We start from the raw sequence: 17,697 nt of genomic DNA, 5'->3' as shown, positions 1-17,697 counted from the left end.
GGCTCATTAATATTCATGAAACTTCCAAATAAGGCAATAACAGAGCATTTCATTCTAGGGACAAATTCTAGGGTTGTAAATGTACCTGTAAAACCATTTCTGTAGATTTTTTGCCCTTTCCTATGACATATACCTTCTATGTAGATATCAGAGAACAATTTAAAATATTCTCTCAATGCATTCTATGGCACCTTTAAGAAGTGTGGAGGAGCCTCCTCTATTATGCTGTGCCTTTTTTTCTTCTTTTTTACTGTACACAATTACTTTAACTGCATTTCCTTTGTACATATATTTTTTCTCTCTTTATGTCTATCACTTTATTTGCTTATTTTAAAAAAAGTGAAGTGTGGTGGAGCTACATGAAAGGATCTCTTTTTTTATGGTTGTTTAGTTTGGTGCAGTTCTGATCACTTTATCACTGTCTGATTCACTCTAACATCATAGAAACTTATTCTTTACAATCACATCACACAGTCTGTACAAACTAAAGCTTTATGGTTTGCCGCACCTAGTGATTGTAAAACTTCACAAAATGAAATGAAGATACTTTATGAAGTTTGGTGTCAATGTGTACTTTTAAATCTTTGATCTGTGACCTATTATAGGAAGAATCAAAATACAAATGTTATTGTAATACCGTTGCAACCTATGTGGGTACTCATCCTGGCCGAGGCGCTTAAAATCTTAAAAGAGATTTTAAATATTAGCATTCTCATCTAATTTTTTAAACTTAAGAACAATACAAAAATGTAAATGTGCATTATATAAATGAAATCGTCTTGACTACTTTAAGTAAAAACACCTAGGATCAGTATTGATTAATTAATGTGTTTATTGCCAATATATTTAATCTTATTCTTATCAAACAACCACACAATCACAGCCCAGAACAGTAGACAAAGTGCACTGTCAAGTGCAGACCATAGTGTTAATACACAGAAGTCATAACTTTGTTTTTGCTGAGTTTATTTCATTAATATTGGGTATTAATTGATGTCAAATAAAACCAACTAAACTTCCAGAGCAAGTTGTTGTGCCTTCTCTGAGCTATTTTCTCATGTTTCTTCTTTCAATATTAAACAAAAAAAAAAAAAGATATGAATAGACGAATGATACACGGATTAGTCTACCACAAATGTGTTCTATATTTGTTGTCTATTCTATCTACTTTTCTTTGTATTTATATAACTATTATTATTTATTATTGTTAAAAAAATAATAGCACTTACAAGCTATGGCTTTTTTGTTGGTTTGATTGATTCTGTTGTCATTTTTTTAAAGTTGCTTTGGATAAAAGTGTCCACTAAATGACTAATTGTAAATATAAATGCTTCTAGGCAAAGGAGATGGTCAGATGAAGCCTCAAGATAATGTATAAAAAAGACGAATGATGCAAATAAAAGAAAGGGTCATGAAGGTGGACAATCAGATTTGGCTCACATTCAGCAGCGGTGTCAACGTTAACTTAGATGTGCATATATGAATCAATAAAAAAAAAAAAAATGTCTTTTTCAAGTGTGAATCCTCATGTGGACGTTAAGGTTTTGTTTGTGAATGAAATTGTTTCCACACTGTTGGCAGCAGAACTAGCTCTTTCCACTGTGAGTTCTCATATGGCGTTTAAGGTTGCTTTTATGTGCAAAACTTTGTCCACACTGTGAGCAAATAAAAGGCTTTTCTCCAGTGTGAATTCTCATGTGGACTTCAAGATTTCCTTTTTGAGTAAAACCTTTTCCACACTGATTACAGATAAAATGTGTTTCTCCGGTGTGAATCCTCATGTGGACTTTAAGATTTCGTTTTTGAATGAAATTCTTTCCACACTGTTGGCAGGTGAACAAATTCTCCCCACTGTGAATGCTCATGTGGCAATTGAGGTTGTTTTTCTGTGTAAAACTCTGTCCACATTGAGAGCAAGTGTAAGGCTTTTCTCCTGTGTGACTCCTTATGTGGACATCAAGGTTTCCTTTTTGAGTGAAACTTTTTCCACACTGTTTACAGAAAAATCGTCTCTCTCCAGTGTGAGTTCTCAAGTGGACTACAAGGGTTCCTTTTTGAGCGAAACTCTTTCCACACTGTTGGCAGGTGTAGGGCTTCTCTCCAGTGTGAACACTTATGTGGACCTTAAGATGTCGTTTTCGACTAAAACTCTTTCCACAGTGATGGCAGGTAAAAATCCTGTTACATTTTATCTTCTTTTCTCTAATTTTTAAATGATCTTTCTCATTCTGCTCTTTCTCTTCCATATTCTTCAGCTCTTGACTCTCCTCAATCAGGTCTAGAAAAAAAAATGCAAAAGCAGTTTAATGGCACAAAGAAACTGACATCAAAAGCAAGATAAGGCAGTCAACAAATGTATTGCTTAGTAATGACGTGAAAACATGCACGACAGCATACTGTGCACACAGTTTCGTTGTCGATGTTTTAAATCTGCCTTTGAAGTGTCCCGCTCTGTGCAGCACGCAGTGTCATGCCTCTAAACCAGTGATTCTCAACTCCAGTCCTCGAGGCCCACTGCTCTGCACATTTGGCATGTTTCTGAATCTTTCAGTTTAGTTCATGGATCTTTCTCCTAATGAACTGATGACCTGAATCAGGTGTGTTAAATGAGGGAGACATACAAAATGTGCAGAGGAGTGGGCCCCGAGGACTGGAGTTGAGAACCACTGCTCTAAACCACTGCTGGAACAGAAAAAAAAAAAACTATCGGTATGGATTTTTGCCAATAAACAATAGTTTTGTCAGTGGACTATTGGTGCTGATTAATCAGCAAAACCAAAACATCGGTCGACTTCTACTTGTAACCCTTACTCAAGGGTTATTCTCTCTTGCACAAGGAGAGTACTTCTTAAGATAAACTTAGAATCACACTCATAAACTGTGGTTTTTATGGGACACCGTGAATATGAACTAAAATGTGCTTTTAATTAAAAAGTGCTTAAGTGTCCTAATGAATGAAAGATGGGCTCAAGTGTACTATAAGCGTTAACTAAATACTTTTTTTTTTTTTTTTAATATAGAGAAAGTATGTTAAAAGCACATTTTAGTTTATATTCATGGTGTCCCAATATAGCACAGCTGTGCTGCAAACAACATAAACAGCTTTAACTGGCAAATGACCATGGTATTAAGCGGGATGATGGACAGCTAACTTTGCATTAAATAATTCTAATGGACTTTGCGTTGGGTCGCCTCCATTAACCCTTTATAGGGCACTCATTGAAATACTTGGAAACTCTAAAATTCAACCCCAGAGTGTTATTGGAGGTTATTACAAGACCTTTAAACTTTTGTGACTTAAATTTTTTTTTAATGTTTTTATGTTGAAAATTAGGTTAAATGAAGTGATCATATATAGTCACTTGCCGGTCTATGGTAACTTTTTCCTCCCCAAAAAATGTGTATACATTTTAAATATAAGGCATAAATAAATACAAAAAACAAATATAATATTCATAGAATATTTATTTAGAAACTATTTACACACAAAAATATTTTTTATATATATATATATATATGAACACAAAAACTTAACAGAATATTTATTTAGAAAATTAAAAATCTTGCTGTCTTCCTCATCAGAACCCTAGATGGGGTCAGCTGGCACATCAAAACTGACTTCTATCCATAGAATTGTTGAGTAGACAGCTGCGAAAGAAAAGGTTTCTGAGTCAGTATCAAGCCCATGTTGATTTGTTTGTGAAAGAAAAGTGCAGATCTACTGAAAACATATAATATTCACATAAATAGTAAATTTATAATAAGAACTGAAAAAAAAATAGCATTAAGTACTGGTGGTACCACCTATTTTAGCAGAAATAATAAACACCAATCTATTGGTACTAAAACCAAAATTACAAATTTTTCACTGTTTATTTCTTGATCATTTCAATAAATGGTTTAAGTTTGACACTGGATTACTGCATCATGGTATACAAGCCTTTGCAATATTCAGTGGACAAAAAACAGGCATAAAAACAGCCAAACTATCACTTGCCTTACTTTTACCTGAACCGGGCGTATGTCTAAAAATGGACATTCTGTTGTGTTACCACAAACGGGCGTATGATCAAATATGATCACACCATTTTTTTTACCACATCGTTCACTAATTTCTTGAAATCAAACGCAAACAACGTCTATATCACCATATAACACAACTGTTCAGCTATATAATGTGTGAGTTTCATTGACTTACCATTGTGCATTTCGATGCTTTCTCCGTTTTTGTGGGACAAAGTAGGAGTGTAAATCAGCATTTTCTCATTCCGGAAGCACGCTGAAGTTTGAAACGCCCCAGCCAACTTCCGATTGGTCAGATGCCATTGTGTCGCTATCCGTGACGTAGACTAACATCCATTGATTGGCTGGGACAAATCCATGTGCTTACACGATCTCATACAAGGGAGGCAGACGCTATTGAAAATGTTCGATTAAGTGATCAAATATGGTGCCTCGCCCTATAAAGGGTTAAAACAGTTTAAAGCACAGCTAGCTGTGCGTTATTCCTTACTGAATGTATGACAATAACGAACAGAAGAAGTGTTTTCTCAGCTGTACTTGAAGACGGCATTAGTATTTGTCTGGTCATGTGATCTCAACATGTCTGTACACATGAGGCTCCATGTCCAATAAAACCACTTAAATTAGGAAACTCACGTGACATTCTTCAAAAATATACACTGAATATCGAGACTGACATTTTAATAACAATCAAATGAGAATGAAAACCAACCTGCATCTTCTTGTTTCAGACTGAACACTTCTGCAATCCTTATGTCTTCAATATTCACGTCTTCACTCTCCTCTTTAACCAACGCCATCTCTATAATAGTGTCACGTGCATCTGAGTTGCTTCACCAGGAGCTTTTTTTTCTGTGTAGTTTCGATACTGTAATGATTAAAATGAAAAAGAAAAGAAAAATAGATCGAGTTCAGACTAAATCTCTGTGTGCTTCTCAATCAGTTCCCTAGTTCAGTTGTCAGCACACTGCTAATGGAGTCACTCACAGTCATAGTTAATGGCCTGAAATACTGAACTACTAATTATACACATATAGACAAAGGTACAAAATTATCTGTAATTTAGTCATTAGATAAATTTAATTAACATTATTTGCAGTTGGTTTGTAAGAATTGTTTGTTGTTCTTGTTGCATGTACAGTTTTGAGCAGAATGTGCTTATTTGAGTGTTTAATCCGTGAAAGCAACTCTTTAAACTAACAAGCAATTTCAAAAAGCTCCCTTTTCTAACAACAAAAACAAATCCACAGACATCAAAACTATTAAAAAATAATTTGGAAATGTTCACATCTCATGCCAGAAGAAAAATATAAATGTATCGTTTTCACAAAACGTGCAAATGTAATCTATATTCAGATAAAAACGCTCTCATGTTTCTTTCACGGATTTAGTGAAATGAGATGCAGCTTATCTTTCATTCATTTGCTGATGTGCTTTGCTCTCACAAATAACGTGCATTAACGTCAGATTAGAACATTTTAGTATAACCGTGAACAACAATTAAACCATTTTACAAAGTTAGCGTTGACTTAAAAAATGTGGATGGTTAAACCTTTCTTCAGCAGAATCACAACAGATGCACGGCACAGCCTTATGACGTCACATCACCACGCCAAAATAAAAGTCCTTTTCAAAACAGATGTTAAAAGGAACATTAACTTACAACAAAAGTAAACTATAAAGGAATATATATATATATATATATATATATATATATATATATATATATATATATATATATATATTTATGTGTGTGTGATTTATTTATTAAAGTCAAATTGTTGTACAACTAATAATAACTGATTACCTATTTATAGTTGTGTTTGTTTATTTTTGAATATTCTGTGGCCCACACAAACATTAAGTTTTAATTTACTACCTTTTAGACAGAATCTTAAATACTAGTTGCACAATCTTTCATTAGCAGTTATTTTCAGTGCACAACTAGACAACATACCTTTAAACGTGTTTTTAAAAAGACATTAAACTCTGAATACATGCTCTTTTTTGTTTGAGTGGTTTACTTTTGTTGCATATAAATTTTCCAGCACTTCTGACTTTTGTGTTGAACAGGACTTTTATTTTGGCGTCTTGGTGTGACGTCATAAGGCTGCACTGCTCCTGCATTTGATGTGTTTCTGTTGAAGAAAGGTTTGTGTTTGAGCTTTAAAAGTTTTGTAGTCAATGCTAACGATTTACAATAACATAATTATTGTTTAATGTTAGATTCTAATGCTTTATTAAACGTTAATGTGCACTTTGTTTTTAAAGTTAAATTACATAAGCATTCAGTCACTGGCAAATAGTGATGGAGAATCTTGTGACAGAAACATTACAGTGTTTTCATCTAAAATAGATTACAGTTGCTCTTTCTCTAATACAGAATTGTATTTTTAATGTCTGTGTACTTGTATATTCTGGCATGAGATGTGAAAATATCTATTTTTTATTAGTTTTGTTCTGATTAGTTTTTTTTTTATGTATTTGCTTTTGTTATTAGGACACTTCTATATCCATTAATATCCAAAAGACGTTTCTCAGTTCCCTATTTTGCACATTTTCAAACAGCCCTAGCAAACAATACAAAAACCCACCAACCTGTTTTTTTGTGTGAAATATATAATGGATATATAATATTAACTAATGCATTAGTTCATTTAAGGCCATCAGACTGACTCCATTAGCAGTGTGCTGACTACTGAACTAGGGAACTGATTGTAATGCACCCTTTTCTTTCGGTTCATTTTTTCTCATTTTAATCATTACACTAAACAGAAAAATCTCCTGGTGAAGCAACTCAGATCCACGTGACTCTATTATAGAGATGGCGTTCATTAAAGAAGAGAGTGAGGACACAAGGATTGACGACATAAGGATTGCAGAAGTGTTCAGTCTGAAACAAGAAGATGCAGAGGAACAAACAGGTTGGTTTTCATTCTCATTTGATTGTTATTAAAATGTCTATATTCAGTCTGTATTTTTGAAGAATGTGGGTTTTATTTTATTATGCAAGTCATCAGTGTCCACAGCTCATGGTTTTATTTGACATGCAAAAACAAAGTATTTTAATAATATTTTCATAAATCAAAGTACTTCTTCGATACCACTAGTAGCATAAATAAAAATGTCATTAAAGAGAAGTGAACTCTCAGTAATATAATAAGAGCAAATAAACAAACTACAACAAAGCCACAAATAAAGTAAAGTCTAACCTTAATTTTCAGCCACAGAAATGTAAGAATTAAGTGTAAATGAACACTGCTTGGTATTCACTGTGTAATTTAATAATATATTAATCTTCCGTGTCAAAGCAACCAAATTTCTAAAACGTCCCTTGCTCAAATGTTTGAGTTTTTCTCCATGCCTGTGATTCAAGAAATATTAAAGATATCTAAATGCCCTTTTAGATACGGAGTCTTAACCAACTTTCCTTGTGGCAACTTCGTTTTTGAAGCCCTATGAGATTCGGTTCCAGAGATATTGTAATTTCAATGTGGCACCAAGAGTAAATTGTTAGAATTTACACATTTTCAGTGGTCAAAAACCAATTATTTTCTTTTAAAGAGGAATGTCTGAAAAACAAATAATGGTAAAACTAGAGATGTATCTCATTTCTTTCTGTCAAGACAAATGCATTGAGTATACCAGTCTGAGTGCCATAAATATTCTTTTTCCAAAGTTTGGTGCCTATAACTCAAGAAGTATTAAAGATATCGCAGTATGGTTTTAGATTCTAGTTGTTAATAAACTTTTCTTTTGGAATCTTAATTTTCAAGGCCCGCCATCATTCAGTCTCAGAGATATGGGGATCTCAATGAGGCTCCATGTCCAGATTGTTGAATGTTATCCATTTTCAGTGGTTGAAAACCAAATTGTATGCAGCTGATGCTCATTTTATTTAAAGAACAATGTCCGTATAAGAAATAATGTTGAAATTAGAATTGTATGTTGTTGAACATACCTGCTTGAGTCTCATAAATTTGTGTGTTTGCAACTCAAGAAGTATTAATATAATTTTAGATTCTGGTTCTTAAGAAATGTAGCTTCTGGAAACTTGATATTGTTTAATCTCAGAGATATTGAGATCTAACCGCAGCTACAAATTTAGTATCCAACCTATTTTCAATGGTCAAAAAACAAATATAGTTTTGTGTTTATTTATTCATTACTGTTTACACTGCAAGTATGCAAATAATAGTTACCCAGGGATTAAGACTGTACAGTGTGACACACCAGATTATGAATGACCAGGGTTCATTGTTCACTCTTGAGGTAAATTATGAATGATGTAAAATGTAAAATAAGATTTTCCATGATTCCATGGTTCAGAATTACCCAGTGTTAATTTTTTCAAGTGTGAGAGATCTTAAATGTTTGAGGTATGACTATGAGATGGCTATGCTTGACTATGCTTATTTTATAACAATAAAAAAGTAAAAGAAATTCTAATAAGTAATCCTTTGTTTATTAATATGAATGCAATTTTTTTTGTACAGTGTACTCTGATGTGTGGAATTCATGCTGTTTCCATGAAAAGAGTGTGCATGTAAGTAACATTTAACACATTATTTTTCCAACTGTGGGATTTAAGAATCTGTTTAAAATATGCTGATTTTATGTTCTGACATAGCATCACATGAAATACTAAGGTAAAGTACATTGTATTTGACATTTAAGGCAAATATGATGACGTAAGATAAATGATTCTCTTAAACAGAGTTTGTAGCAAGATGTTCCTGTTCTCTTTGTAAGTCAAATGAGCCAGATGACTGAGATGTTTACCTTTTGTTTGTAATGGCTCTTGGTGCCTCTGCCCAGTCTTTGAGCGGTTATGATGATTGGATTAGGATTGGTGAATTGGGGCAGGTTGCTACACCTGAACACTTCATTTGCATGATTTGTGTCCCATTCCTGAAAATCATCGCTATCAGCCAACCTAAGATAGCCATAATGTAGGTTATGTAAAAAATAAAAGTTTTTGAAAGGGGCCTGAACTCAGCATTCATATGGTGTCAAAACCTAAAATAGGTAAAATTTCACCATGTGTTGGGTTTTCCTACATCGCATCACATATTTGCCGTCTCTGGCAAACTATGACACGTCTCCAGCTGATACAAACTGTCAAACACGGTGCATCCCTCTGCTTTCAAGTTTATTCCACATACCATCAAATGTTTCATTAGGTTTGACGTGTTTTCCCCTTCACATGCAACTGCTGTAAAACGTTTGCTGCTAGTCGCAGTCTCTGAATCATTTCTCATGAAATAATTGGCATTTTAAGTTAACGGTGTTTAATGTAGCTAGCTAAGCTAACAGCAAAACCACCTGCTGCAGTCAGAGCAAGTATAACTATAGTTGCTACATTCACACGCTTCTTGGATGGTTTCATTTCCTGGTGATTTGTGCTTTTAGTTCGAAATGTGAAACTGGATAGTAACTACAAAGATGTCTTGGATTTGTATCATCAAAGCTTTCCGACATTCATGTGAGTTTTCTCATTCAGGAAATATTTTTTCCGATCATTCTGACACCCCATGGATGCAGTATTTATATTTAACTACCGATCATGCATGTTGATGAATTAATGCTTCTACATTCGTATCATAGCACCAGAAAACAAATATTTCAATCGACAGTTCAGGCACTTAAGTGGCATCGAAATGGGGCACCGAAATTCGCGTTCTGTTTCGGTCCGGTACATACCGGTCACATGGGTTTCGTTACCCAACCCTAATTAAAACCAGTACAAATCCTATTACACCCAGTAAAAACACTTTAAATTCTGTGATGGTTTCTATTGTTTTTTGTTGTTGTTGTTGTTGTTTTTTTCCAGCAGGTTTGGAAAGGCTAGAAACATACTGCATTTATTTGCACACATTTGTTTTCCCATGCATCTTTTTTTTTTTTTTTGGTTTAGGAGGTTATCTCAACTACAAATTGTCCTTTGATTATATCCTTGTTTTCATTAACAAGTTGGACAAGAAGCTGTTCTTGCATCCAGTTTGGTTTTCTTTTACGTTTGCATGTATTATTATCAGCCATGATTTTTCTACTCTGTTTATTAAAAGGTTGTTTATATGTATGTCCTCTAATTGTGAGACGCTGACAATTATCTGAACATATACTTGTTTAATTAGTGAAACTTAACCTGCATTTTAAAATCTTTTTTTGAATATGGCTACCTTTTTTCACTTTTATTTGAATATGACAATACAATGTTTCTATGAATGTATCTCTGACAGAAACCCCTCCCCTATCAGCCAATCACTGTGCGCATAGTTAATAAGCATGCTGACATCATTCATAGTAACGAGGTCAACCCCGATACTTACTCTTAGCTTAAGATTTCTCTCTCTATTCCTTAGTAAATGTTTTTCTCAGTAGCTTTGTGAATAGGGTTTAAGAGAAAACTCTTAGCTAAAAACTTTCACTGCTGTTTAGGAGAACTCTTAGTTCTAAGATAAAATGTTTTGTGAATACGGGCCCAGATGTATTAAACTCAAACAAAACCAATTTTCAAATTTTTTAAATTTCTAAATTTTAAATTGCGCATAATGTAGCTTTAATAAAAATATCTCTTTGACATTTGTTCATACAATATGCGTAAATTAACATAATTAACTTTTAGTGAGCTATTTTTACTATTTGTCTAATTAGCTGGACATTTAATGACTTCTCTGAAGTAAATGTTAAAATGTTCATAAGTAAAACTAACAGGACAGAGGACAGCATGGGTGCTCAACCCTGATCAAACACACCTGAACCAAATAATTAGGATCTGAAGGAGCACTTGATAATTACAGACAGGTGTGTTTGATCAGGGTTGGAACTAAACTCTGCAGGAAGGTAGATCTCCAGGAACAGGGTTGAGCACCCCTGGATTAGACAGACATGACAGATTAGTGCTTTCAAGACTTCAGCATAAACGGTCATTATTTTGATTGGTAGAATCCAGGATATTTTTTCAGGAGAAAAATGTAAAATTATTTAGGCACCTACCTGTGGAATATTTTAAAAAATTCTAAACTAAATTTCTGAAAAGTACTCGCACATGTACACAGTCTGTCACCCATAGTAAAAGATTAAACTAATAATGCTGCCTGCAATTTATTTTTTACAGGACTTACCTGAAAGCAGTAAAGAAGAATCGATGTCAGGTGAAGAGTTTGTGCCTGAATCAGGATCTGACTTGAACTCAGACAACATTACAGAGAGCTCTCTGGCTTCATCCAGCCTAAATGGTACACCAGAAGATTCATTTATTCAGAATCTGTCCTCTTCGAACGACTCAAGGCCCAATAGTGTTACTGAAGCAAGGGATACACCAAGTGATTCAGTCTCGTTTTCGCATGACATAACCACTGTATCCAAAGGTGGTCAAAATTTTTGTTTTGTTTGTGGAAGAGCACAAAACAAAATAGCTCGACATTTTAAAGTGCATGAAAATGAAGATGCCGAAATTGCAAAAGCACTCAGTTTCCCAGCTCACTCCAAAAAAAGAAAGGAATTGCTTCAGGCATTGCGAAACAAAGGCAACTTCATGCACAACAACGATGTCCTGAAGAAAGGAACGGGTGTCCTGAAAGTAAAACGTTTTTCTGTAAAACAGGACTCCAACAAGTATGAGTACTGTCTTTATTGCCATGGGATGTTTGTTCGTGAGGAACTCTGGAGGCACATGAAAACATGCTCAGCCAAAAGAGAACGTCACGAAAATGATCAATGCACAAAGAGAGTACTGGGTCTTGCTGCAGTGGCCAAGGCTGCATTTTCAGGTACCGCATCGGATGACGTCTTAAAACTCATCAGAAGTATGAGAGATGATGAAATTGTAAGTGTGGTTCAACATGACCCATGTCTTTTACAGTTTGCCCAATCTCTCTACAATAAACATGGACGTGACTTATCAAGGCATGGATATATACGCCAAAAAATTTGTGACCTTGGCAGATTTTTGATAAGCATTCGAAAGAACTCTTCCATTACCACCTTGGAGGATGCCATAAAGCCAGTGAATTTTATGGCTGCTGTCCAAGCTGCAAAAGAGTTAGCAGGATTTAGCAAGGATGAAAAGACATTTAGAGCACCAAGTTTAGCATTAAAGATCGGACGGCACTTACTGCAAGTCAGCTCCATCATCCGGGGCAATGCAATCATTGCTGGAAATAAGGAGCTCAGCGACTGTACAGAACAATTCCAAACACTGTACCGGGCAAAGTGGACAGAGTGTGTGTCTTGCACTGCAAGGATGTCTGCAAAAGAAAAGAAATACAAGAAAAAAGTGAATCTGCCGCTGACCAAAGACATGCAAAAGTTGATAAAACATCTTGAAAGTGCTTCGGATTCAGCCTACAAAAACCTAGAAAAATCTTCCACAATTCAGAACTATTCTGACCTTGCCAGAGTCACTCTCACTAGAGTCATTCTTTTCAATCGACGACAGCCTGGAGAAGTTTCCAAAATGCAGTTGAAACATTTTCTTGAAAGGGATGCCTCACCGGTTCTTCCTGAATTCGGACTGTCAAACTTTGAAAAACGACTATGTTCCTACTTAAGTAGGGTTGAATTCAAGGGGCAAAAAGACAGAAAAGTTGCTGTTTTCTTGACATCAGATCTTGTAAAAGCACTCCAGCTGCTTGTAGAAAAGAGAAAAGATTGCAAGGTCTTTGATGACAATGGATTCTTGTTTGCAGTACCAAAAAGTCAGTCATTTTTCAGAGGTCATGACTGTATTCGAAAGTTTGCACAGGAATCTGGAGCCAGGCATCCCGAGTACCTGAGGTCAACTCAACTACGAAAACAAGTGGCGACAACATCACAGATACTAAATCTGAAAAATAATGAAATGGACCAGCTTTCTGATTATTTGGGGCATGATATAAGAGTTCATCGAAAGTTTTATAGACTGCCAGCTGCAACCCTTCCAACCGCAAAAATTTCCACAATGCTTCTAGCATTAGAAAGAGGCAACATTACAGAACTTCAAGGACGATCTCTCGATGAAATCCAAGGTATTTACATTTTTATAATATTTAAAGGAGTAGTTCACTTCCAGAACAAATATTTACAGATAATTTACTCACCCCGTTGTCATCCAAGATGTTCATGTCTTTCTTTCTTTAGTCGTGAAGAAATTATGTTTTTTGAGGAAAACATTTCAGGAATTATCTCCATATAGTGGTCTTCAATGGTGTCTGTGTGTGTCCAAAATGCATTTCAAATGCAGCTTCAAATGACTCTAAACAATCCCAGCTGAGAAAGAAGGATCTGTCATTTCCTAAAAAAAATTAACTTTTATGTACTTTTTAACATCAAATGTTCGTCTGGTCTATCTCTGCCGTGCACTGTGCACTCATGATGTCGAAAGATTCCCATCTTATTTTCTCCTCCAACTTCAAAATCGCCCTACACCGCTACAAAAGTACAGACCCATTGTTTACAAAGGGAACATGCAAAGAAGATCAAACTCCCTTTACAAAAAATTGGGAGAAAACAGCGATGTTGGAGAAGAAAATGAGTTGGGAGTTTTTAGACATACCCTAAAAAAAAAAATCGCCCCATAGGAGTAACCAATGGGGGTAAGTTCACCCATTTTCCAAAATAAAATTCAGCCTCTGATTTTATATTTTATGGCATTTGTCTCCCTCATGTAGAATTTGCAGAAATGAACAACAGTAGTGACAGTGAAGACTCGTGTGAAGATGAGCCTGAGCAAGATGACACTTCTGGTATGTAGTGAAAGTGAAAGATTTAACCGTTTGAAATGACACTAAACAATTTTATTTGTTTATTTTTCAAAACCCATAATTGGCTAGATCCAGATAAGAAGTCTATAATGACATTTTTCATATTCTCATATCTTTTTTTCGACATTTGATCTTGTTTTTGTTTGGTTCTTTTTAGCGTGTATCAGGACAGGCTTTGTAAAAAGGCCTTGGACCAAACTGGAGGAGCAAGCAGTATTCAGGCACTTCAAAACCCATATACTGAAGGGCCATCTCGCCACACTGAAGGAATGTCACTCCTGCAAAAAAGCAGAGAGACGTATCTTGCATAGTCGAACGCCTCAGAACATCAGGGACTTTGTTCGAAACAGAGGAACATCTTTAAAGAGACAAAATGCATTGAAACACTTGTAAACTATATAAATAAATCAATAATATATTATATATAATAGCTAAATTCAAACACTTTAATTTAGCGCAGCTGTTGCTCAGCTTATGGAGAATCAAACAAGTACTAGATTTTTTTAAATTAAAAGGTTTGAAAGTATTTGACATTGGACAATATGTAGTTTGTATATATTTATTAAATGTGTGTGTTAAAGTAATTGTTTTTTTTGTTTTGTTTTTTTTAAAGAAAAAGACTAACCTTGAAATAAAGATTGTCTGATGTGTTTTTTCACGTCTTGAGTTGAATCTTGTACTTTATTGGTTGTATAGGTTTAGAAAAATCACAGCATGATACCAGGAAAAATGCTAAATATTTCACGTAAAGATGGCAAATTACTGATTTTTATTAAAATATAACTACAGGTCCTTTTCCAAAAATTAGCATATTGTGATAAAGTTCATTATTTTCTGTAATGTACTGATAAACATTAGACTTTCATATATTTTAGATTCATTACACACAACTGAAGTAGTTCAAGCCTTTTATTGTTTTAATATTGATGATTTTGGCATACAGCTCATGAAAACCCAAAATTCCTATCTCAAAAAATTAGCATATTTCATCCGACCAATAAAAGAAAAGTGTTTTTAATACAAAAAAAGTCAACCTTCAAATAATTATGTTCAGTTATGCACTCAATACTTGGTCGGGAATTCTTTTGCAGAAATGACTGCTTCAATGCGGCGTGGCATGGAGGCAATCAGCCTGTGGCACTGCTGAGGTGTTATGGAGGCCCAGGATGCTTCGATAGCGGCCTTAAGCTCATCCAGAGTGTTGGGTCTTGCGTCTCTCAACTTTCTCTTTACAATATCCCACAGATTCTCTATGGGGTTCAGGTCAGGAGAGTTGGCAGGCCAATTGAGCACAGTAATACCATGGTCAGTAAACCATTTACCAGTGGTTTTGGCACTGTGAGCAGGTGCCAGGTCGTGCTGAAAAATGAAATCTTCATCTCCATAAAGCTTTTCAGCAGATGGAAGCATGAAGTGCTCCAAAATCTCCTGATAGCTAGCTGCATTGACCCTGCCCTTGATAAAACACAATGGACAAAACACCAGCAGCTGACATGGCACCCCAGACCATCACTGACTGTGGGTACTTGACACTGGACTTCAGGCATTTTGGCATTTCCCTCTCCCCAGTCTTCCTCCAGACTCTGGCACCTTGATTTCCGAGTGATATGCAAAATTTGAGCAACAGTCCAGTGCTGATTCTCTGTAGCCCAGGTCAGGTGCTTCTGCCGCTGTTTCTGGTTCAAAGGTGGCTTGACCTGGGGAATGCGGCACCTGTAGCCCATTTCCTGCACACGCCTGTACACGGTGGCTCTGGATGTTTCTACTCCAGACTCAGTCCACTGCTTCCGCAGGTCCCCCAAGGTCTGGAATCGGTCCTTCTCCACAATCTTCCTCAGAGTCCGGTCACCTCTTCTCGTTGTGCAGCGTTTTCTGCCACACTTTTTCCTTCCCACAGACTTCCCACTGAGGTGCCTTGATACAGCACTATGGGAACAGCCTATTCGTTCAGAAATTTCTTTCTGTGTCTTACCCTCTTGCTTGAGGGTGTCAATGATGGCCTTCTGGACAGCAGTCAGGTCGGATGTCTTACCCATGATTGCGGTTTTGAGTAATGAACCAGGCTGGGAGTTTTTAAAAGCCTCAGGAATCTTTTGCAGGTGTTTAGAGTTAATTAGTTGATTCAGATGATTAGGTTAATAGCTTGTTTAGAGAACCTTTTCATGATATGCTAATTTTTTGAGATAGGAATTTTGGGTTTTTATGAGCTGTATGCCCAATAAAAGGCTTGAACTACTTCAGTTGTGTGTAATGAATCTAAAATATATGAAAGTCTAATGTTTATCAGTACATTACAGAAAATATTGAACTTTATCACAATATGCTAATTTTTGGATAAGGACCTGAATATGTAACATGTTTTGTGTTTAGATCTACATATTCAGAAATAAGGCTAAATGTTCTAAAACTGTTTATTTACATCTTGATTTTTATATCAATATGTTTGGTGAATTAATCCAGAAACACATTTTATGCTAATTAAAAGTCTCTTCCCATTTTAACAACAATCATTCGGTAAAGCTTATCTAGAATATATTTTATTTGAATACGACTTTTGTAAAGTGTAAGACTGACTTATCTTTACTCAAACCATGAGCTAATGCTGTATTCAAGACATAACTAAAGAAGTGATGGAAAGTGTTTCCGTGATTTGTAACATGTTGTCACTGATGGATTTGCTGGTGTTTTTACTATCTGCATTTGTTGTAGTATGGTAAGCTCTCGGCCGCTGTATTTGGGTGTTTTAGAGGAGGCACAGTTTTGGAGAGTGCTCTGAAGGATGGCAGGTCTAGTGTTTTAAACAAGGGGGGGGGGGGGTACATCGATCGCGGGTTCATACAGTATAATACATTCTGTTTACAAGAGCAACAAGATTTGAAGCTCATGGCAGACGCCCAAGAGATTCGCGCTGTGATTGGCTAAATGTTACTTCACTCAAATCTAAGTAACAAATCAGAGACCAGGGGCGGAAATATTGGCGCTAGGTCAAAAAAAAGTGCGGGGGACAGAATCACCTGTTTCTAAAAGTGAAACCGTCCCCCCCGGTTGCTACGCCCCTGTCGCCAGGCATTTACATCAGTAATGCGCGGGTTGATCCAAAATCCAAAACAGTTACCCGCAGTTATGAGTCATCCAAAATAATGGTTGTTTGAAATAAAGATGACAATTAAACCTTTGTAGTTTGTATAGTACTAGACTATTTCTATGAAATACATAGACCTACACTTTATTGGCTGAATAATATTTACCTTTTGAATGTTGAGCGCTATTAACTGTTGAATAAATGCTGACGCGGGACAAAATGCCCGATTTCCCAACACGTTGAACTGATCAATGCCATTGTACCATTTTAATAGGCTACTTTTAAACGCATATAGTAATGTCAGTTTTATGTATTTTCTGAGAGGGGGTGGGATTTTTGTTGGGAAAGTCGCAGGAGAGACGCACACTTCGATTACACTGATAAACACATGCAGCATCTTAAATTGTTAAGAAAAATGGTATTCCTAATAAATGTCTCGAATATTTTGATTACGTCCAATGCTTCTCTTTCTTTTTGGAATTATTAGACACATTTCACTATGTCTTTTCAAATGCCTAGGTCTGTTTAATTTCCTTAATTCCTTAATTATAAATGATCTCATGTATATGCTTGTTTAAAACCAGGGATTAAAAACGAATTCCAAGTAAAAACTGTATTTTTCTTTACATTTCCAGAGAGCGAAACGAACGAAATTAAACATTACTTAATAAATTCAAGGCACTATAATTTCCTTATTCATTTGATACAACTATTATAGCTATACAATTAATATATATAAAATAATATTATTTTGTCACATTCATAATTCCTGAATTTATCTATAAAAACTTCGTTTTGAATTGCATTCATTATGTTTGTATAAGAAAATTCGTTAACCTAGCCTAT

At 35.4% G+C, this 17,697-nt stretch overlaps 2 protein-coding genes across 2 annotated transcripts in view; one reads left to right on the top strand and one right to left on the bottom strand.

Annotated features, from left to right (window-relative positions):
• Positions 1–830: 830 nt before the first annotated feature.
• Positions 831–5,579, bottom strand: LOC141341225 (uncharacterized). Its single transcript, XM_073846378.1, has 2 exons — positions 4,736–5,579; positions 831–2,278 (listed from the first exon to the last, which is right to left on the bottom strand). The coding sequence occupies exons 1-2, from the start codon at positions 4,821–4,823 to the stop codon at positions 1,587–1,589; spliced, it is 780 nt and encodes a 259-aa protein (XP_073702479.1). The 5' UTR covers positions 4,824–5,579; the 3' UTR covers positions 831–1,586.
• A 1,231-nt stretch (positions 5,580–6,810) lies between these two features.
• LOC141323251 (uncharacterized) overlaps positions 6,811–17,697 on the top strand; it is a 144,089-nt gene continuing 133,202 nt past the window's right edge. Inside the window, exons 1-5 of the mRNA XM_073833467.1 lie at positions 6,811–6,947; positions 8,520–8,569; positions 11,144–13,034; positions 13,677–13,751; positions 13,927–14,158. Of these exons, the coding sequence (XP_073689568.1) occupies positions 6,848–6,947; positions 8,520–8,569; positions 11,144–13,034; positions 13,677–13,751; positions 13,927–14,158 (2,348 nt within the window). The 5' untranslated portion in view covers positions 6,811–6,847. The remainder of the gene's footprint in view (positions 6,948–8,519; positions 8,570–11,143; positions 13,035–13,676; positions 13,752–13,926; positions 14,159–17,697) is intronic.

This window comes from Garra rufa, chromosome 1, assembly GCF_049309525.1.
Source record: "Garra rufa chromosome 1, GarRuf1.0, whole genome shotgun sequence".
Lineage (NCBI taxonomy): Eukaryota > Metazoa > Chordata > Actinopteri > Cypriniformes > Cyprinidae > Garra > Garra rufa.
The sequence above is the reverse complement of the archived record's forward strand: the minus strand, read 5'-3'. Positions and strand labels throughout refer to the sequence as shown.